The sequence below is a fragment of the Chenopodium album genome, chromosome 8, assembly GCF_948465745.1.
Source record: "Chenopodium album chromosome 8, dcCheAlbu1.1, whole genome shotgun sequence".
NCBI classification, from domain to species: Eukaryota; Viridiplantae; Streptophyta; class Magnoliopsida; order Caryophyllales; family Amaranthaceae; genus Chenopodium; species Chenopodium album.
In genome coordinates, this window is record NC_137841.1 from 2,526,624 (window position 1) to 2,549,234 (window position 22,611).

At 34.2% G+C, this 22,611-nt stretch overlaps 1 protein-coding gene, 1 non-coding gene and 1 pseudogene across 3 annotated transcripts; 1 reads left to right on the forward strand and 2 right to left on the reverse strand.

The window, feature by feature from the left end:
* Nucleotides 1–1,916: 1,916 nt before the first annotated feature.
* On the reverse strand, nucleotides 1,917–7,673 carry LOC145642578 (uncharacterized). The gene is made up of 3 exons (XM_081693777.1): nucleotides 5,948–7,673; nucleotides 3,482–5,041; nucleotides 1,917–2,977 (listed from the first exon to the last, which is right to left on the reverse strand). The coding sequence occupies exons 1-3, from the start codon at nucleotides 7,671–7,673 to the stop codon at nucleotides 2,364–2,366; spliced, it is 3,900 nt and encodes a 1,299-aa protein (XP_081549903.1). The 3' UTR covers nucleotides 1,917–2,363.
* LOC145556946 (small nucleolar RNA R71) lies at nucleotides 7,048–7,154 on the forward strand. Its single transcript, XR_014092037.1, has one exon. It is a non-coding gene; the product is annotated as a small nucleolar RNA R71 (small nucleolar RNA).
* Nucleotides 7,674–15,643: 7,970 nt separating the features above from the next.
* Nucleotides 15,644–22,581, reverse strand: LOC145642579 (potassium channel AKT1-like; annotated as a pseudogene). Its single transcript, XR_014115698.1, has 11 exons — nucleotides 22,541–22,581; nucleotides 20,423–20,753; nucleotides 20,213–20,270; nucleotides 19,707–19,919; nucleotides 19,178–19,423; nucleotides 17,996–18,095; nucleotides 17,613–17,797; nucleotides 16,965–17,159; nucleotides 16,733–16,808; nucleotides 16,420–16,671; nucleotides 15,644–15,903 (listed from the first exon to the last, which is right to left on the reverse strand). The product of XR_014115698.1 is annotated as a potassium channel AKT1-like (transcript).
* Nucleotides 22,582–22,611: the final 30 nt, after the last annotated feature.

Consider the following 22,611-nt stretch of genomic DNA (forward strand, 5'->3'; position numbering starts at 1 on the left):
TCCCTAACCTAGAACAAAGAGATTTAGCTAGACATGGAGATTAAGAAAACACAACTAATTGATGAAGAATTGATACTAATAAACATATTAAATCAAACCAAAATCAACCAATTGCATAAACTAGAAGGATGAAGAGTAAACTCCAATTGAAGTGGTTGAACGCTGCTCTTCGTCTCCTGCGTGTGTGTTGCTGCTTCCTTCCCCCCCTGCTGCTGCCCTCGATCCTCCTTATATCAGTAGGTCGATCTTGAGGGTTTTTCTACCAATCCTTCGTGCGTGTGCAGCTTCTGTTTCTTGGGCCTTTAGGAGTTGGTGGGTATTAAATCCCACTACTACTACTTTGGCTTATATTGTTGCACGTGAGTATATAGTGGGCTTTTGTTTCTATTGTTTTGTTTAGTCTTTGTAAGTAATAAACCTGAAACAATATGAAAGTTGAAATTTTAGTAATTCCTTTGTCAAAATCGTATATAAGGGGTATAATTAAGTAAATGTTATCAATTAAGCTCAACAAAGTAAATTTCATGATAAGCTATTAATATCTATATATAAACACATAATTTATACTCTAAAATAGAGTAACAATGATACTATTAAGTATATAAAATATGAACTTATCAACTCCCCCACACTTGAGATTTGCTAGTCCTCGAGCAAATAATAATAGATCATATCAAGAATTTCAATTTCATTTCAATATTAGTTTATTGTCACAATCAACAAGAATGGATCAAATGTGATATGAAACAAGAATTAGCACCCTCATTGACCAATCATTCTTACCGCTTCTTTTCCCCAAATTTGAATTCACCCTAGGGATGCTCAACCATTTAGCTCATGCCTCTCTTCGGTTTGATGACCCTCGTCAAGACTTGTACAAAATCTAACCCTCCACCAATTTGTAGACCAATAGCATATATAGATCAAAAGGACTTTCATATGGTTGTAGCGAGGCTAGGGTTAAGGGTGTGAATATTTAGGAATGTGGTGGTAAAAATGCCAAGCTAAAAGAGTAGTACACAACCTTCAAAAATAGAGATCATATTCAACTCTTACGAAAATAACATCACCGTACTCCAATTTTTTAAACTATAACCCTTTTTTCATCATATATTCATCATTTTCAACTTATTTCGATTATATGACATTTTTTTTTCTTTTTTTTTTTTTATCAACCCTTTTCATTTTTTTTCTTTCAGGGCTCATTTTCATTTTTCCCTTCTTTTCATACTTTCAATTTTTTTTTCTATTACAAAACTTACGACATAACTCAATAATAACTTCACTCATTTTAGCAAGGCATAGGTAAAGGCCATAAGCTTGTAATGTAGGATTAGCCAAAAGATGGATATTACGGCACAACAGGGCTAAGCAACGGGTAAATATGTAAAAGAAAAAAAAAATGAGTGAGCCTAAATTCTGAAGGTTCTAATCATGAAAGAAAAAAAATAATGCCTTTATCATTTCTCATACACCTTGGTCTTTGATCTCAGGAAGCTAAAATGCAAGTCCCAATTTGAGCGATCAAGAAGAAGGATAAATATGTAGAAAATTGAGTCTTACGAGGTTCGTGGCCCTCCTTTCGGGATTCATCGCATAAGGGAAAAGCAATCCATCTTACCACAAAGTCACAAAAATTGTCACAACCAATGTCAATGAAGGACTTATGCTATCTTTGCATACCATGTATATTTTTATTGATCCAAAACAAGTCAATTAGTGACAATAAAAACAAAACTCTTTTTTTTTTTTCAAGGAAAATTCTGCAGAAAATTTGGCAGCACTTCCCTTGAAACAGGCAAAAATCGAAATTTTAAACTCATTGGAAACCTGCACAAAATCCCAGCCATGCTTCATACATGGCAACACATAACAAAACTAAGTATAACTCAAAACACAGAGGGAATTTGCAGCAATTTCTGACCTCTCCCCCACACTTAGGGACAAACATTGTCCTCAATGTAAATAAACAAAACTGAAAGGCAGGAAGTAGGTGTATTTATAGCAGCCAAGGACACAAGAATTTTGAAAAATAAGCAAAGAAAGAGACAACCTGATGGAATTTTAGGCTTATTGTTTGTAGCAGCTACTCTGGTTAACAGCAGGTACACCACATAAGCAGATTCTACCAGGCTATAGCTTGCAAAGCAGTAGTTCCTTTCTCTTCATTTAAAAGTGTCCAGATCACCATCTTATTTTCAAAGCTGAAAGAAAACAAAACAAAAAAAACAGAAAAGAAAAAAAAAAGGAATGTGAAAAACAAACAAAAACCAATAAAGGAAATGGAAAAGAAAAAGGAAAAGAACTTGGGTTGCCTCCCAAGAAGCGCGTGTTTTAAGTCACGAGCTTGACTATTTTGGTGCTTAATCTTCAGTGGGTTCTTCTAAGGAGTAAGTCACTCCTGTAGGCACCATCTCATCAACCAAGTAAGGTTTAAGTCGCTGACCATTCACCTTGAAAACTTCAGATTTTCCTTGTATTTCAACTGCACCGTATGGATAAACTTTCACAACAGTAAATGGACCAGACCATCTAGATCGCAACTTTCCAGGAAACAATTTCAAGCGTGAGTTAAAGAGTAAAACTTTCTGTCCCACTTCAAAAGTCTTGTGATTAATGTGCTTATCATGCCAAAGTTTAGTTTTCTCTTTATATGTTTTAGCACTCTCATAAGCATCTAACCTAAACTCTTCTAATTCACTCAATTGTAGCAATCTCTTAGCCCCAGCAGTCTTAAGGTTCATGTTTAACTCTCTTATAGCCCAAAATGCCTTATGCTCTATTTCTACGGGAAGATGGCAAGATTTTCCATAAACTAGCCTATAAGGAGACATGCCTAAAGGTGTTTTGAAGGCTGTCCTATACGCCCATAATGAATCATCAATCTTATTAGCCCAATCCTTCCTAGAAATGTTCACGGTTTTCTCTAGAATTTGTTTTAACTCTCTATTAGCAAGCTCTGCTTGACCATTGGTTTGAGGATGATAAGCTAATGCAACTTTATGTTTAACCCCATACTTTCTTAAAAGAGAATCAAGCGGCTTATTACAAAAATGAGAGCCTCCATCACTTAAAATCGCTCTAGGAACACCAAATCTAGAAAAAATATTCTTTTTAAGAAATTTCATAACAACTTTAGAATCATCAGTGTGAGTAGCTATAGCTTCCACCCATTTAGAAACATAATCAACAGCGACTAAAATGTATCTATTGTTATGGGAAGAAGGAAAGGGGCCCATAAAATCAATTCCCCACACATCAAACAACTCAACTTCAAGCATAATATTCATAGGCATTTCATTTCTTTTAGATATGTTACCTACTCGTTGGCACCTATCACATTTGCTAACATGATCTCTAGCATCTTTGTACATAGTAGGCCAATAAAAACCAGATTGCCAAACTTTAGCTACTGTCTTATTCGTACTAAAATGACCACCACACTCTAAAGAGTGACAATGATACAATATGTTATGAAATTCTTCTTCAGGCACACATCTTCTAATGAAACTATCAGCACAAAATTTATATAACAAAGGCTCTTCCCAAAAATAATGTTTAACATCCCACAAAAATTTCTTTTTCTGGTGATAGCTTAGATTTGAAGGAATAATACCACTTACCAGATAGTTTACTAAATCAGCATACCAAGGAATACTAGCAATTGCCATCAATTGTTCATCAGGAAATGATTCATTTATAGGTATATCAGAATTATTATCAACTTCCAATCTAGATAAGTGATCTGCAACAGTATTTTCAATGCCTTTTTTATCTTTAATTTCTAAATTAAAATCTTGTAGTAAAAGAATCCAACGAATTAATCTAGGCTTAGGTTCCTCTTTACTTAACAAGTATTTTAAGGCAGAGTGATCTGTGAAGACAATTACTTTAGACCCTATAAGATAAGATCTAAATTTATCCATGGCAAACACAACAGCAAGCATTTCTTTTTCAGTAGTTGTGTAATTTAATTGAGCATCATTAAGCATTTTACTAGCATAATAAATTACATGTAGCTTTTTATCTTTTCTCTGCCCTAAAACAGCACCAACAGCATAATCACTTGCATCACACATTAATTCAAAAGGAAAATTCCAATCTGGAGCTATCACAATAGGTGCTGAAATTAACTCTTGCTTTAATTTGTTAAATGCATGCAAACATTCAGAATTAAAATCAAAGGGAGCATCTTTATTTAACAAATCACATAGGGGTTTAGAAATCTTAGAAAAATCCTTAATGAAACGTCTATAAAAACCCGCATGGCCTAAGAAACTTCTAATTCCCTTAACATTAATTGGAGGTGGGAGCTTTTCAATTACTTCTATTTTCGCACGATCTACCTCAATTCCTTTTCCGGAAATTTTATGTCCAAGCACTATACCTTCTTGTACCATGAAATGACACTTTTCCCAGTTTAAAACTAAATTAGTCTCTTCACAACGTTGCAAAATCAGAGAAAGGTTACCTAGACAGTTATCAAAAGATGATCCAAAAACAGAAAAATCATCCATAAACACTTCCATAATTTTCTCTATATAATCAGAAAAAATAGACATCATACAACGCTGAAAAGTAGCTGGAGCATTACATAAACCGAAAGGCATACGACGAAAAGCAAATGTACCATAAGGACAAGTAAAGGTAGTCTTCTCCTGATCATTAGGAGCAACAGGAATTTGATTGAAACCAGAATATCCATCAAGAAAACAATAATAGTCATAACCTGCAACTCTCTCTAACATTTGATCTAAAAATGGCAAAGGAAAGTGATCTTTTCGAGTTACACTATTAAGTTTTCTATAGTCTATGCAAACTCTCCAACCAGTCACTGTTCTAGTGGGAATTAATTCATTATTATCATTAGGCACAACAGTCATTCCACATTTTTTAGGTACCACTTGTACAGGACTAATCCAAGGACTATCAGAAATAGGATAAATTATTCCTGCATCTAACCATTTTAAAACTTCTTTCTTAACTACTTCTTGCATGTTAGGGTTCAATCTTCTTTGACTTTGAACAACAGGTTTATAATCTTCTTCTAGCAAAATTTTATGCATACAAACAGATGGGCTTATTCCATTAAGATCAGAAATAGTCCAACCAATTGCTTTCTTTCTTTCTCTTAAAACACGCAAAAGTTTATCTAATTGTTCATCAGATAGTGAAGCATCTACAATCACAGGCAAGGAATCATTTTCACCTAGAAAAGCATATTTTAGATGTGATGGTAGAGGCTTTAACTCTAAAGTAGGTGCTTGCACAGTAGAGGGAGGAGGAAGAGGATTACCTTTCTCAAGTTTCTCAAATTGATTACCTCTTTTCTTCCATGGAGGGCATGCCTCTAAAGCATTGGCCATTTCCAACACCTCAATATCATCATTATGGGATGTACCTGCACTTGTTAGACATACTTCAAGGGTATCTTTAGAAATAGAATCAATCATTTCTTTATTTAATTCATCAAGCACATCAACTCTAAACACATGGTCAGTAAAAGAAGGATATTTGGCAGATTTAAATAAATTGAATTGCACTTCTTCTTCACCAATTTTAAAAGTTAACTTGCCATTTTTAACATCAATTACAGTACCAGCAGTAGCCAAAAATGGTCTTCCGAGAATAATAGGCACGTCAACATCCTCATCCATATCAAGAATAACGAAATCAACAGGTATAATGAATTTACCAACTTTCATTAGCACATTTTCTACTACACCTAGAGGATATTTAACAGACCTATCAGCAAGTTGCAAAGAAATAGTAGTGCGTTTTAAATCATTTAAACCAAGCTTCTTGTAAATAGACAATGGCATTAGAGACACACTTGCACCTAAGTCACATAAAGCTTTAGAAAAATTAACATCACCAATAGTGCAAGGAATAGAAAAGCTGCCAGGATCTTTTAATTTAGGAGGAAGCTTATTCTGAATTACAGCACTACATTCTTCACTCAAAGCAATAGTTTCATAATCTTCCAATTTCCTCTTTTTAGACATGATTTCTTTAAGAAATTTAGAATATGAAGGAATTTGCATCAATGCATCAGCAAACGGAATATTAACTTGCAATTGCTTAAACATTTTAAGAAATTTTTCAAATTGATGATCCACTTTATTTTGCTTAAGCCTTTGGGGAAAAGGAATGGGAGGTACATAAGGCTTAACAGGAATAGGGGTAGGATTAGAACCATCACTGCCTAGTTCAGGTTGCTTTTCAGGTTCAACTTCAGCATTTTCATCAATTAGTTCTTTAGCTTTGGCTTGAACACTTACATCATCAAGGGTTTTACCACTTCTTAAGGTTACAACTTTGCATTGCTCTTTAGGGTTAACCTCAGTTTGACTAGGCAGTGTTCCTTGGTTTCTAGAATTAATAGCATTAGCCAATTGGCCTAACTGAACTTCCACATTTTTGTTTGAATTAGCTAATTGATCAACCTTATTTTCCAATTTTATGATTCTCTCAGAAGTAGCATTAGCAAGTTTTTCAATAGCCAATTCCCATGAGGGTCTCTCTTGTTGTGGTTGTTGTCTTTGAGGGAAACCAGGTGGATTTTGTGGTCTAAGGTTATTACCTTGGTTTCCTTGATCTCTCCAAGAAAAATTGGGATGGTTCTTCCAGCCAGGGTTATAAGTATTAGAGTAGGGGTCATTTTGTGATCGATTATAATTAGAAACATATTGAGCTTGTTCAAAATTAAGACAATCATTACTAGCATGTGCACCCCCACAATTATCACAAGATAAATCAGGACTAGAAATAAGACTAACATTACTCATTTTACTGAAAATTTTAGTCAAGTTATCAACCTTAGCATTTAACATGTTAATACCATCCACATCATACATCCATGTACTCTTTTTAGCAACTGACCTTTCACTAGAACAACCATAATTATTAAAAGCAAGTTCTTCTAATAACTTATTAGCCTCTTCAGTAGTCTTACTCATTAAAGCACCACCTGCTGCAGCATCTATAGTACTTCTAATAGAGTGATTTAAGCCATTATAAAAAGTTTGAACAAGTAGCCAATCAGGTATTCCATGGTGAGGACATTGGTGTTGCAAATCTTTAAACCTTTCCCAAGACTCATATAATGACTCTAATTCATTTTGAGTGAAATTAGTAATATCATTACGCAATTTAGCCGTTTTAGCAGGTGGGAAAAATTTATTTAGAAAAGCTTGAGATAAAGAAGTCCAAGTGGTAAAAGGATCAGACGATTTAGAGGACAACCATTTTCTTGCCTTATCTCTAAGTGAAAATGAAAACAACCTAAGTCTAATAGCATCTTCACTTACACCATTCATCTTAATGGTATCACATTTTTCAAGAAAATTAGCTAAATGTTCTAATGGACATTCCACAGGTGACCCACTAAACTGATCTTGCTGAACAATATGAATTAACGCAGGCTTAAGTTCAAAATTATTAGCTTGGACAGAAGGTCTTACTATACTTGCAGAGGTTGAACTAGCATCGGGCATTGCATACTCCCGTAGCATCTTGGGCGGTGAATCTCCCATGTTTTCTGTTTCTGAGAAAAGCGACTCCAAGTTAGGAATTACAAATTCTTGTTCAGAGATTTGGAGTCTCCTTAACGCGTGCAACGTTCTTTCGATTTCTGGATCAAAAGGAATTAGAGGACGATTAGTGCGTGGCATACACTAATATAAAATAACAATTAAAAAGTAAACTAAAATACTGTAACTAAAACAGAAACTGAAACTCAGAGATAGCAAAATTATAGAGTAGGCAAAATTTTTTTTTTTTTTTTTTTTTTTTTTTTTTTTTTTTGTAAACTGCTGCTGTGTGTACAGTAGCAATCTAACAGTGATATAATTTCCAGACTACCAAATACAGAAAACAGAAAATACCAGCAGCAAAATTTATTTTATTTTTTTCAGACTCTAAACGACACAAAACAGAAAATAAATAACTAATAGAAACAAAATAAAACTGGCAGAAACTAAAATAGAGTCTAAACTAATACGAAAGTTTCTATGGTATGATATTGAATTATTGCCTCCCCGGCAACGGCGCCAAAAACTTGGTCGGGTCTAAATCTACCGCAAGTGTACGGGTCAATTACAGTAAATATAGGGTGAGCAAGGTATCGTATCCACAAGGAGGTCTACTCAAGTACCAAATTAAGAAACTAGAATATTATTTAGACGACGAAAATATGAGAAAAGTAGTACTAAACTATAAACGATTAAGGCTTGCAAACTAATAAAACGATAGACAATAATAAGAAGTAGTTCTAGGTTTCGGGTTTCGCCAATTACTCTCTATAATGAAATTAAACTAATTGCAGGGTTGAACATATATAATATAACAATGATCGAATTACCAATAGTATGTAATCTCCTCTTCCAAGGTAGAAAACGCATATTTAAATCAACATTATGTCTACTTCCGTGATCACAACAATTGAAATAAACTCATTAAGAATAAGAATTCAGAAGGACCACCCCAAGTGTATAACTATTCCTAAAATTATACTACTTGACGTTTGGTAATCCCACGAACTAGTATTGAAATTTCACTTCCGCTAATAATCCAATACCTTAAACATACAATCAATTGGCCAGATTAAAAGTACGAATTAAAACAAGATTATCAAATTGCATTCATATAAATCAAACCCAAACAATATAATTCAATTCATTGATAAAATATAATGGACTACATCCCTAACCTAGAACAAAGAGATTTAGCTAGACATGGAGATTAAGAAAACACAACTAATTGATGAAGAATTGATACTAATAAACATATTAAATCAAACCAAAATCAACCAATTGCATAAACTAGAAGGATGAAGAGTAAACTCCAATTGAAGTGGTTGAACGCTGCTCTTCGTCTCCTGCGTGTGTGTTGCTGCTTCCTTCCCCCCCTGCTGCTGCCCTCGATCCTCCTTATATCAGTAGGTCGATCTTGAGGGTTTTTCTACCAATCCTTCGTGCGTGTGCAGCTTCTGTTTCTTGGGCCTTTAGGAGTTGGTGGGTATTAAATCCCACTACTACTACTTTGGCTTATATTGTTGCACGTGAGTATATAGTGGGCTTTTGTTTCTATTGTTTTGTTTAGTCTTTGTAAGTAATAAACCTGAAACAATATGAAAGTTGAAATTTTAGTAATTCCTTTGTCAAAATCGTATATAAGGGGTATAATTAAGTAAATGTTATCAATTAAGCTCAACAAAGTAAATTTCATGATAAGCTATTAATATCTATATATAAACACATAATTTATACTCTAAAATAGAGTAACAATGATACTATTAAGTATATAAAATATGAACTTATCATGACGCTATTAGGTAATTGGTTTGCATGGCGTAGACAGGATAAGAATTTAGATCAGATTTAATAAGGCTACATCTTCCTACCATATTTAAAAGTTTAGCTTGCCACCCTCTAATCCTAGAACAAGTCTTATCTAGAAGAGGGAAATAATCAAGATTGTTTAAACGTTTGTGAGAGATAATACCACCAAGATACTTACCAAAATTAGTAGTATTGGTAATGTTACAAATGTCACAAATAGATTTTCGAACATTATAATTCATTTTCCTAGGAAAGATCGATAGCCGGAGATTTAAGGATATTAATAGATAGACCTGAAATTTGTTTAAAGTGATCAAGAACATCCATCATGACTTGAATATTAGAGGAGTCAGCTTTACCAAAGAGAAACACATCATCCGCATAAAGAAGATGAGAGATGTTAATGTCTTTGGCAATTTTCATTGGCTTCCAATCTCCTGAGTTAACCTTATCTTGAATCATTTTAGATAATCTATCCAAACATAAAACAAAAATGTAAGGAGATAGAGGGTGTCCCTGACGAATACCTTTAGAGGGAGAAAAGGAGTTAGTTATCTCACCATTCCAAAGAAGGGAGATATAAGGAGTACATATACAACTAAGGATAAGATTAACAATGTTTGAGGGAATGTTGATACTAAGAAGGGTGTCTTTGATGAAGTTCCTTTCCAAATTATCAAAAGCCTTAGATAAATCAGTTTTTAAGGCCATCAAATTGACTTTTTTAGAAGCTTTATTAAAATGATGGGCAATCTCTTTAATAATTATAACATTATCTTCTGTAGATCTACTAGGAATAAAACTGGATTGAAAAGGATAATGAGATCATCCATAATAGGTTTCAGCCTATTAGAGATACATTTGGTAATTAGTTTATGGTAAAATTGGTATAAACCATCTTTTTTGTCCTACTTTTTTGAAAAAACCACCTTTTATGTATTTTTTATTTACCAAACCACCTTTTAAGCACCTAAATTTTTTATTGCACCACCCCTATTTCAAATCTAACAGATTGCATCTCAACCATCCACTTCCAAATCATCAACCACAGCAAAACCTTCCCTTCTATCTCAATCATCCACATCAATGATCTCAATTTAGAGTTTGAGAATAACCAAATACCACAATTTAATTTTTGTAGCAAAATTAGTTTGGTTTTTTTTTTTAGAATTTTTACTCAATTTAGTCATGCATTTATATAGAGGGAAGGGTCAAATGTTTTTGGGGTGAAAAAAATACATGATTTAGGAGTGAAAGACACAAGTTATGGGCCCCTTTGACGTCTTAGTTAAATTTTTCTTCAAATTTTGAAGTAGGATGGTGCAATAATAAAAAATTTAGGTACTTAAAAGGTGGTTTAGTAAATAAAAAAACATAAAAGATGGCTTTTTCAAAAAAGTTGGACAAAAAAGATGGTTTAGACCAATTTTGCCTTAATTTAAAAAAAAATAAATAATATAACCCAATAGGCCTAAAATCTTTTATAGTTAAAGGACTATCACACTTGGGGATAAGAGAGATGTATGAATCATTAATAGAAGAAGGGATAGCCCCTTTAGTGAAACAGTCTGCTATAAAACTAATTATGGTAGTGCTTAGAGAAGTCCAATGTTTCCGAAGAAAGATAGGTTGAATCCCATTAGGGGACTTGATGGGATCCATTTGTAACAAAAGAATATTAATCTTAGAATCAGTTAGAGGAAGACTAAAGCTAGGGCTAGAGCAAATAAGATGAACCTTAGGAAAAGAATAAAAAGCAAGCAAATAAGAATTAACAATAGTGCATTTGAAGAAATCTATGTAATAAGACCTAGCCATAGATTTTAAAACATTTCTGTAATCCATATTCCTTCATTATTTTAAAGAGTTAAAACTTTGCCCCTGGTTTTTTTTTAATATTAGCAATTAAATGGAAATACCTAGTATTACTATCTGCATTTTTCCTCCAATCAAGACCTGATTTTAAAGCCCAAATGATTATCTCAATTTTGTAAATATGATTTAGATTAAAAAGCAGTTCTTTTTCCAAATTAGCTAAAAAGGAAGAAAACTTTTTGGCTAGGGCAATTTGGATACCATCAATCCTAGCAATTAATCTTCTTTTTTTATTAGTTATATTACCAAATATATCATGATTCCAAGGCTTAATATTCATTAAAAATTCATCTCTTCCTTTAACAAAATCATGATTATAAAGATCCCAATTATGCACAAAAAAAACTATTAAAATCCAACCAAGCTGCTTTACATCTAAAAGGGTAAGGGCCCCCTTTACATTCACCAAATAAAGAAATTAAAATGGGATAATGATCAGAATGATTTCTGGCAAGGTGAGTTACCTGAGTATTTGGGTAGGTGTTTAGCCAGCTCGGGTTCCCCATTTCCCTGTCCAAGCGCTCATGAATTAATTGAAGCCCCTCCTTAACATTATGCAGGTGAAGGGGTTTCCAGAGAAACCCAAATCGACTAGGCATGCAGCATCAGCAAGCTTGTTCAAATCAGAACACTAGGATTGTCTGAATTTGAGCCCTCTAGATTTTTCAAATTGGCTAGTTACCTCGTTTAAGTCTCCCAAAAATAACCAAGGAGTGTCATCAGGAGGAAGATAGGATCTCATCCCAGTCCATAATTTATGCATTTCAGAGGGCGAGGAAGGAGCATGAACAACAGTAAGAAGAACTTCTTTACTGTTTGGAGAAAATTTGAAGAGAGCATGAAAATAATTTCTAGTGATACCCTCTTGGTATTGGATAAGCTCAATACAGCTCTTGTACATAATCCAAATACCACCACGAAGACCATTGGGTTTGATAAACTCAAAAGCATCAAAACCAAGCAATTTAGCAACATCCTTAGCTCGACATCCATCACTCTTAGTTTCAAGAATGATGAAGATACTAGGTTTGTGAGTAGCAATTACCTCCCATGCATGGAGGACAAACTCATTTCTAGTAGCTCCACGAACATTCCACAATACAATCTTCATATCAAGATCAAGAAAAGGGGGAATCGGCTTACCATTACAAAAGAGGGGATCAAATTTATCCCATTCTTCCATGACATTGTTCGACCCATCAAGACAACGTCGTGCATCTTCAATGGAATTATCATGGAGTCTAATTCCCTGGTCGTGTTCGTTGTCTCCCAAAAGTTGACTTCAACCGGCAGACCCACCACTCCCTTTCTGATTCTGAAGATTTTCATAAGGTGATCTGGGCTTTCGAGGTCTTGCTCGCTGTTTGCCGACGAGAGAGTGATTACTGGTGGGTTGAGAGAGGGAGGAATAAGAGGATGATTGGGGTATGATGGCCATGCAACCTGTTGCTGATACCAAGGGCGGAGAGTTGGTTGCAGGTTTGTCAATGGTGGTAGGGAAGGCGGAGATGGGGCTATTTGTTGGTTCATTAGCTTTGTTATTTGAAGTTGAGTGTTGTACATCAATTCGATCTTCGCTGGAGTTGGTTGAGATTCGATCGATGACCATAGAAGAGAAGAGTGGTAGTGGGGGGGGGGGATTATGAGCAATCTCCCTGATTTGAGCTGGAGTCAGAGAGTTGTTGAACGGGAAGGTCGAAGTTGGAGTAGGGGATTTAGAAAGGGATTGAATGGCATCCTCATGGGAATTGGTTAAACAGGGGTTACAAGGAATCTCTGTAGAGGGCGGAGAAAAGGAGATGAAAGGGGGTTTTGAGGAGATGGTAGACGGATTCGTGATGACGGAGAACCCCAGCGGGGAATCTTCACCGATATCCGCGATGGGCGAATTGGGGTCATTTTCTGTTTGTTCTTTTCCATGGCAAAGGGGTTTCAAAGGTTTGGTTTTCTTTGAGTGATTGATACTATGAGTTTAAATTCTGAGAATTGAGGTTTAAATGGACGGAATTGGTAAAGCTTTTGGTTTTCGCCATTGTTAAAGGCGAGTTAGTGTTTGCCAAATGGCAAGAAAGTTCTGAAGAGAAGGAAATGGAAGGGGAAGAGGAAGCGTGTAGGTGAATTAGGGAAGATAAAATTGGGAGATTTTGTTTGTAATTTTCAAGGAGGGACTCATCATTGCTATTGATTATTTTAGTTGTAGAATTGTTTTCATCGGTATTTCAGTGGAGTTTAAGATACTAAAGGAAGTGACCTGCTAAACAACGCTCCTTTTTACATACTAACGCCTCCTTTTTGACATGAAAGGACGATATTGCCCTTTGTGTAAGTTGTAGTGTATAATGGTACAATATCATTTCAGACTCCTCCACCTACTACGACGTGGTAAAAAAAAAAAAAAAAAAAAGCCCAACACTATCACATCCAACACTGAAAGCTTCGTCAGAGGATTTTGTAAGTCGTCGTACTTTTTTTTAAAAAATTTTGAAACGGATGTTTTTTTTTTTTTTAATTGATTAATTAATCAAATTTTATTATTGTAATGAGGTTTTTAGATTTTGTAGGAGAGTTTTTTTTTAATTTTTGGCTACTGGATTGGATTTGGGTAGAGAGGTGGTGGTGTGGGCCGGGTCTTGTTTGGGGTTTGGCAGAAGCCCATTTTTTTTCTCGACAGAATTTTAGTTATGTTACGAAATGTAACTAACTCATGCTGAGTCACCCTTATATTAACCGATTTCTAATCATTTAATGGAGTTGATAATCATTTTGTACTGCTTAAACCTCTCTGTTTCCTCTGTTTTCTTCTACTTACAACCATGGCAGAACCTTCAAAACAAAACCCAGAAAAAATCTTTAACTTCAAAATAACCCCATTAAACAAGTTTAAACTAGCAATTGATGTAAATGTAGTTGATCTTACACCTCCAAACGTCAATTCTAATGATGCTGGTTATCTCGTCCTCAATTCTGCTGCATTGCAGGATAATTTCCAAGGTCGCAGTAATCACCAAGTTGCAGAAAGTTCTAAGGATGATTCCAACACCATCTTTCATGATAAAGATTCTAACAAACTAAGCTTCAAAATTGGTAAAATCTTTACATTCAAATTCAAGATTTTTTTTTTCTTTTTTTTTTTTTTTAATGTAGTGCAACATACTAATGCTTGAATTCTTGTGGATGGTATGATAATAATATGTATTGTTGTTGCATTCTGTACTTATATTTAGATGCAATAGTTTTTTATAGTCAATATAAATTTGGATATCGAATGCTCAAATCAATTGGAGCAAATCATAGTTATATTGTTAACAAATATGTGTTTTTTTTAACTTAATTTAACGAGATACAACTGATATTGTTAATTGATTGTATGATGTAATTAATTTTTGTAAGGCTTACAAGTGATTCAATTTTTTCGACACAAGGTTATCCAAATTCAATTTTAGTATTATATGTAATTTTAATGGGTGATCTTAATGCACATTCCTAATTTTAATAAACCTTTTAATCCAACTCAAAAGCGACTATTTGGGATGGTTAAGATGGATTAAAAAACAAGGTTTAAATTCCTAATGATCTTAAGTATCAATAGTATGTGTCAAAAAAAAAGTATCAATAGTAATGGTTTTATGGAAATGTAAGGCTATACAACTTGTGATAAACCAAAAGATCAATCTTAAATCTAGAATCCTTGAAACAACTTATATAGTTATATCTTATATGCATGAAGTTGTCTAGCTACATGTCTTCTTGATAGAGCTAGCTTGAGTTGAGAAACTTGAGATATCAAGCACGAATTACTAAGATTAGGAGTGTATAGGCTTCGAATTTACTCACCCAAAGAGCTTAATTATTAGCTAATAGTTAGAGATCACACTTTTCGAGTATGAAGTGGCTAAAGCCCAAACCAAGACGAGTATGAAGTGGCTAAAGCCAGAATCAAGACCTATAAAATTCCAGTTATGAATCTTATGATCCTAGCTAGACTCATTTTCCCTAGCCAATTAGCCATAAAGCCAAGAGCTTACCTGAGGAGCAAGTTGGCCATTAAGGTTCATGTCAGATTGTCAGGAACTGTTTATGTCAAATGGTTCAAATCAAGTGAAGTGGTTTGGTCTCAAAATACTCGCCAAAATAAACTTCCCCTGTTCATTTTTACTTAATCTGTTTCAATTATCATGTTTGGTGATGCATAAATTTAACCATATTACTAAGACCAATATACACTAACAATAACCCACATGAATATGCTTTCCTTGTGTATATACAATGAAAGATAGTCAACGGACAATATGTAAATAATGCAAAAGCCCAAAAAAAAAAAAAAAAAAAAAAAGTCTTATAGAAGTCCGGTGCTGTACGCCTGTGTTTGGACCAAACAATAGAATACATACTTGACGAGTTCTATTATCTTTGAATCACATTGCTCTTCAGCTCTTGTTATCACATACAAGAGAAACCTGATCGCCAGCTCTAACAAGTTCAATCTGATCAATTTCGGCTCCTTGTATGGACAATAGTTTAGTGCAATAGCACCCAAATTTTTTGCTACCAATTTCGAGTATTTCCTCAATTGTGTCGGGCAACATGACGAGCTTCACAATTTCACTTTTTTCTGGGCATCTAAGTGTTATTCTAGCAGGTTGCTTTCCAGTCCTAACGGATTTGTTAACAAGAGCAGATGTTTCACCTGAAAAATAAGAGTTTTGTAATTTGGAACTCACATAAAACCAAGTATGCATGCTACTTTTTGAAAGGGGTTAGGTTTCATTATTATTGTAAGACAAATTTGTGTACGGCCTACAATACCATGCGGTATGGTTCAGGCCGACATAAGGCCTACACCTTCCTGTAATAACCATCAAAGGAGAGTAACTAACAAGCATCCATGATAGCGGTCTAATATACAGTCTAACTCTTATTGGTGGTGATTGAGAATATACACATACATAATTGTAAGGATAATTACAAAAACACTCATTATATTCTGCTTATATTCTCTACCATGCGGCCTCAGGATTGGTTCTTTCCCGTACCATTTTAAATTATCAATAAGTAGATAGGAATATGAACCTTCAACCTAGCTCATCTATATACAAGCTATGCCATCATAAAGGCTATGTCCAAAAAGTCCATGCAATTCATGTTTGAGAAATGGAGTAGAGATAAGTATAGCAAGAAAAGATTATGCACCAATAATACTCACCTCTAGCAGAAGTAGATACAACTCCGAGCAGTTCGTTATGAAGTACATTACCACGATCTCTAGGGTGCTTGTGAACGTTAGACATCTCATGCGCACTAGGAATTGGAGTAGCATCAAATAATGCTTTAATTTCTTTATTCCCAGAAAGATCTACCATTATTCTTGGTGTCAGCCCATTTTCACCATCTTTGTCAATGTCAGCCCCTAGCTCCAACAAGAACCTAACAATAGCAGGGTTTCCTAAAAGAGCACCTAAAATATCATGAATGTTGTAATAGCACCTAAAAGAGCTTTGTAATTAATAACAAAATACCTTTAATGTTTGGATCTGCTCCGAAAGCCAACAGGATAGCAACACAATTTTCATTTCCATTTGCAACTGCAATGTGCTGGAGAAGGAACAACAGAAAAGGAATGCAGAAAAGATTGAATATCAACATTCTACTTTCACAACCAATTCAATATCCAAAGATATATATAGGAAATATTTTCAAAGAGTATACAAGAGGTCAAGTTCACAATAACGGGTAGCATTATGTACATACTAGAGAAATGCGGTCTTCTGTGCCTCTTTCATTTGGATTGAAGCCTCGTTCTAACAGAAGTTGCAAAAACCGCTTGTTTCCTCTTGCAGTTGCAAACAATAAACCAAGAGGCCAATCGATTTGACTTTGAGCTAACATTCTTTCAATGTCAATATGTAGAGATTGCATCACTGGATGATCCTGTATATTCAAATGCTGTGCCAACAAGAAAATTGGTGTTAGTACTCTTACACATGCATGCTAAAGTACCAGTTATATGTTATGAAACATGCAAGAGAAAGATTAATGAAAAAATCAAGCAAGAATACAAATTTTACTTGGTTCACCAAAGATGAGTTGAATCGTCTACATGACTGTGAGATAAGAGTTTTATCGATCATATTACATATTACAAAGCAATGTAAAACCTACCTACCTATTGGAGTTTATGTAGTACTACCTTTAAAAAAAAAAAAAAAAAAAAAGCAAACCCATGGGAGTCTTCAAACTTTTTGATGGGGACTAATTATTTCAAGGCATATTCTAACACAGTATTTGCTAATTACACAGTGTAATATACGAATAATATAAAACCCATGTCATGATGATTATCTTGTTTTGTAATGTAATCAACATATAAAACCCATAACCCCATAATTCTGTACAAACCTCAAGGAAATTATTCATGATAATTTGTCCATCTCCGGCATTTTCTTGAACAAGATTCATAAGGACAGTACGATTTAAACGCAGCAGCTTGCACATTCTCTTGGTGCGAAAAGTAAAGGGTTGTGATCTGAAACAAATAACACATTTAACAACCTGTCGATTATATAAAATGAGGGCTTAAAAATATATAGAATTTGCAAATCAAACCCATTTATAAGAACAAAAAAATCTTGCCTCGTAGACTCCTTGTCTGCAAACAATTAAATTCTGCAAGGAATACAAGCAAGTTAAAAGCCAAAAATAATGTACGTGTTTAAATGTTATATGTTCTTTGAGGCAAAAATATGCAAGAATAACAATAACAATAATATGGGTAGTTCTCACCATTGCACCAGCGACTACCACATAAAGATCTGTAGGTGATTCATCCTGCAAAATTACATCTTCATTGGGAGGGAAGTACTCCACTTTCACCTCCGAAACCTTGTATTATGAGATGGTATTATTATAATACAGTTATAATCTATGTTAGTAAAGAGGCAACAACAAAACAAGAATACAAGGTGCATGTTGGAGGAATGGCTGATCAATCTTGTTCTTGATGCGCAGATGATTAAAGCTTGTCATTAGTCCATCTAGCTAACTCCTTATAACCCCTCTGGAAGATGGCCTCTTAGGCTCTATTTTATTCAGCTAATTTTGTGTGATTTTATTTTCAGTACTCAAACTATTCTGGACTTATATTATTTGAACTTGTTGGAGCAGAAGTTATTAGTAAGTGTGACTGAATTTGTTTTTGTTGCATCATATGGAGTAAATTTTTATGTCCAAACTCATCTGAATTTACTTTTTTTTTTTTTCTTAACCTCAATATTGACTTATTTAGACTTATTTGTATGATAAAACAAGAAAAAATATTAACTACATGGTGGTTTAGGTAACAACGTTATATGCAATTTGTCTTATAACTTCTCATCACCACTCTATATTTCCTCTTAATAAATGGAAACACATGACGTTAGATAATTACTACCTCCATTACAGGTTATGTGCAACGATTAGACATTTTCCCTCTCTGCTTTATGTCAAATCGTTGCACATAACCTGTAACGCATGTAGTAAAAATGATTAAAATGTTTCAAGATAAATCTGCATTAGCATAGACATCAGCATATCAATCAATCAATCAATCAAAGCCTTAATCCCAAAAGTGGGGTCGGCTAACATGAACCAAATTTGATTATTCCGTGTAGTCATCAACATAAATCTTTCTCCTCCATCCCTTACGATCCAAAACTTCATCCTCACGTAAATCCATGCACTTCATATCCTTCCTCACTCCTTCCAACCAAGTCATCTTTGGTCTCCCTCTTCCTCGTTTAATCCCTCCATGGTCCCACTCTTCCACTCTTCGCACCGGTGCACCCTCGGGTCTCCGTCTTACATGTCCAAACCAACGCAGAGACATCAGCATGAAGTTTCTTAATAAAATTACTTATAATCTCATTAGCATTGCCTACCAAACAAGCCGTGAGAGATTAAAAGTGATGATCCAGGAAACATACCAGTTGGCAAAATACGTCATTTGATATCCCGCGAAACAAGTATACCTTATCAAGTAGTGAGTAGAAGAGAAAATGTGAAATACTTGATTTAATTGCCTTAGGAAAGGATTCAAGAACCTCTTGTTTTTGTAGCCCTTCTGAATCAACTCTGTATTTCAAGCACAAGTGACTAACTATTTGAGCTTGGAGGTAAACGGGAAGCCTATTCCTTTTAGCAAATTTCGAAGCAGCTTGAAGTTTGTTCCTCTGGCATTCAAGAACCCCATATATATGTAAGTCATGAATATCATTTTAACTCTAGCTATTTTGTTTAAATATAAGAATTCAATTTTTTGAACTAACTAGGATGTAATAAATCAGTTAAGACCAGGAAACTTTTGCTAAAAAAAAGTGACCTCGATGTAAGCTAGATAAAGTGGCCAAATGTGTAAACATTGCAGGGTAAAAAGATTTTGAAGACAGGGATAGTTTGTCAAACATAGAACAATACAGCAAAGTGAGTAGAACAAAAAATAAAATTTATACTTACGAAGTTCATGTTTACGCTGATCTGATGACTGACTAAGCTTGTCATAATTGCTACCCAATATATAAACAATCCAACACTAAATATCATGTAGAAGATGACAAAGATCTTCTCCCTTGTATTCACAGGATGAATATCACCATAGCCAACTTTTGTTAGTGTACTCATTGACCAGTACATGGATACCACAGCACAATGTACCACAAAAATTGTAACCTACAAAAATGATAACATAAAATCTTGTTCAGGTTGGATTGTTATTTGTTATAACAGATGGTGGAGAGGCAAGGGGGAGAAACCCACTAACAATGCCACCTAAAGTAAGCTTTTATACTAATATCAACTATCTATTGCCCCTATTGGAGGACTGGAGGAGTAGCCTACTTGAGTTATAAAGTGAAAGGTTTTTACTTTATCTTTCAGCGTGGGACACCTAAGACTCACTTCAGTTAACAGTGTATTAAATGATTAAGAGATTACTGGCACTGAAAACTTCCAATACCACTTACGAAAATCACTTTGCAGATTCGAATGAAACTGTAATTAAACATTCGGTCTTTCTCCAACCTGTAAATGAACAAACCAAGTTAAATACTTCCTCTGTTTTCTTTTGTGCGCAACATACACTTTTGCACACTTCAAGGAGGAGTGAGCAGTAGCACAAGTGTTTATTGTACACACTTCAGTCAATAATTAGCCTTAGTCGAAAAAAAGAGTACCTGGAAAATTTTTTACTAACTTTACTAAGACGCCAAAGACGAAGCATAGTGTTAAGTCCATAGGCATGGACATTGTCCGGAAGTATCGTCACCACAAGTTCTTATGTATCGCCAAGCAATCTTCTTTCGCTCATTCACTGTAATATAGGAGTATCTATCGATGTAGATGTAGGCGATAGAGTTTAAAAAGATATCAATGGCAAAAATTCCATTTACAATGTTATCGGCGATAGCAAGGCCTCTAATTGATGGTTTTTCTAAGAAACCAAATTCGAACAGAGATGTCCATGCTGTGTACAAAACCAACATTGCCAAAAACATTTCCCATGCTCTACATGCATTGGAAAAGAAAAAAAAAAAGAGTGTTAGATCATGCCATTTCACTACATGTAGTTGCCAAATGATTGCTAATGGTCTCTTGCACAGGAAAGATCAAAAGCTGATAAAATATAATGAATAATTCTCTCTGTATTGAATACAAAACGATAAAGTGTGCTCGGAATTAGTATTTTCTCATTAGATATGATCAGAACTTATATTTTTAGTTTAAAATCCTTTAATAAGGTGAATTAAATAAGGCCTAAGTTTTAGTTAAGTAAATTGGTGAGAGAGTCAATGGTGGACTTAAAGTTACTTTTGCAACAGTAAAGCAGTGATCTTAAATAAGGAGTATCAATAGTGGGGAGTATTTTAAACGAGGGTTCTTAATCTCTCTCCTATTCCACGTCATTAACAACTCTTAATAAGAGTCACCCTTCATATAAGTATATAACCAAGTGAATACACTAGCTCCTACTTAAGAGTTACTTTGGCTAGTTTTGTACAGATTTTTATGTTTTTTACTTATATAAAATCGCATGCAAAATACAACAATAGTAGTAATAGTCATTTTTTGCTTAGTCAACATATCTCTTATTTACAAAAGTTGTGCCTTCATCAATTGTAAACTCCAAACTAGAAACTCCCATTTCATTACCTCTTAAACTAGAAACTTGAAATTACTTTGTGATTACTTTGGGTCTGAAATAAGGGTTTCATAAGGGGGAAATTGAGGGAAAAAGAAAAAAAAGGTAACTTAAGTTGTCATTTTTTTTTTTTAAATGTCCTTTCTCACAAGGTCGACCACTTAAAAGGACCTTTCTCGCAAATTTTCCTAAATGTAATCCCTCATCAAAGTCCAAACTAACTAAAATAATTTACTATCTATGTATTTTTTTTAATTCATGAAAGCATTTTTTTTTTTTTTTTTTAATATAGGCAGGGGCCGGGTTATAACATATGGAGGAACAAATTGTTAAAGATTACCTTTCAAGCAACACAAATAGTTGCTTCGTATAAGAGACTTAAACACTTTATAAGATTAATTAAGAGGTACTATTTATATTATCATATATTTTGAAATTTAAACTCCTCAAACTTATAAAGCGGACTATTTTGATGCCACAACTGCGCAACCTATAGTTAGCTAATTTTTTCGTTTTTATATTCAAGATTAATGGCGTTGAATGTTTCAGTATGCTCCAAAGAGATTTCTATTGTCAAATACTTAAAAACCAATCGCCTACTTTTCATTTGATTAGTGCCAGTTTAGTATGGTTGCATTATACAAGTAGCTATTAAAATTGGAGGTTTGCGTTTTAAAGTAACTTAGGTCAATACGACAAAACAGATTAATTTTATATTAGGAAATGTATACAATGTTTGTTTATGACCTTGAAATTAGGGATGTGGGCAAAATATTCTAATCCGATCCCTCCATCCCTAAATAATCTTTTCATTTGTACCGTGTACGTTTGTCGAAGAAAACCTTTGACAATAAATATCGTTAATTATCCATTATATAACAATTAAATATTAATAAATTATTTATTAAGACGAATAAAATAAGACCCAACATGACTATGTTATATTTTAAATATGAAGAATAATTTAAAAAATTCTCTCACCTTATAAATAGTGTCAAAAATTACAAATGAGAAAAACAAAAAGAGACGGAGAGCGTAAAACCGAAATCTGACCCCCAAAAAAAAAAAAAAAAAACAAACCAAACAGAAAAAACAGGCAACCAAACCAAAATAATAGGGCATGTGTGGGTTGTTTTTCTTTAAAAGTTAAAACGTGTCAATCACCATGTAAAAAAGAACTAGGAAACTCGCCATCTTTGCAAAACTTTAAACTTCTTATGTCGC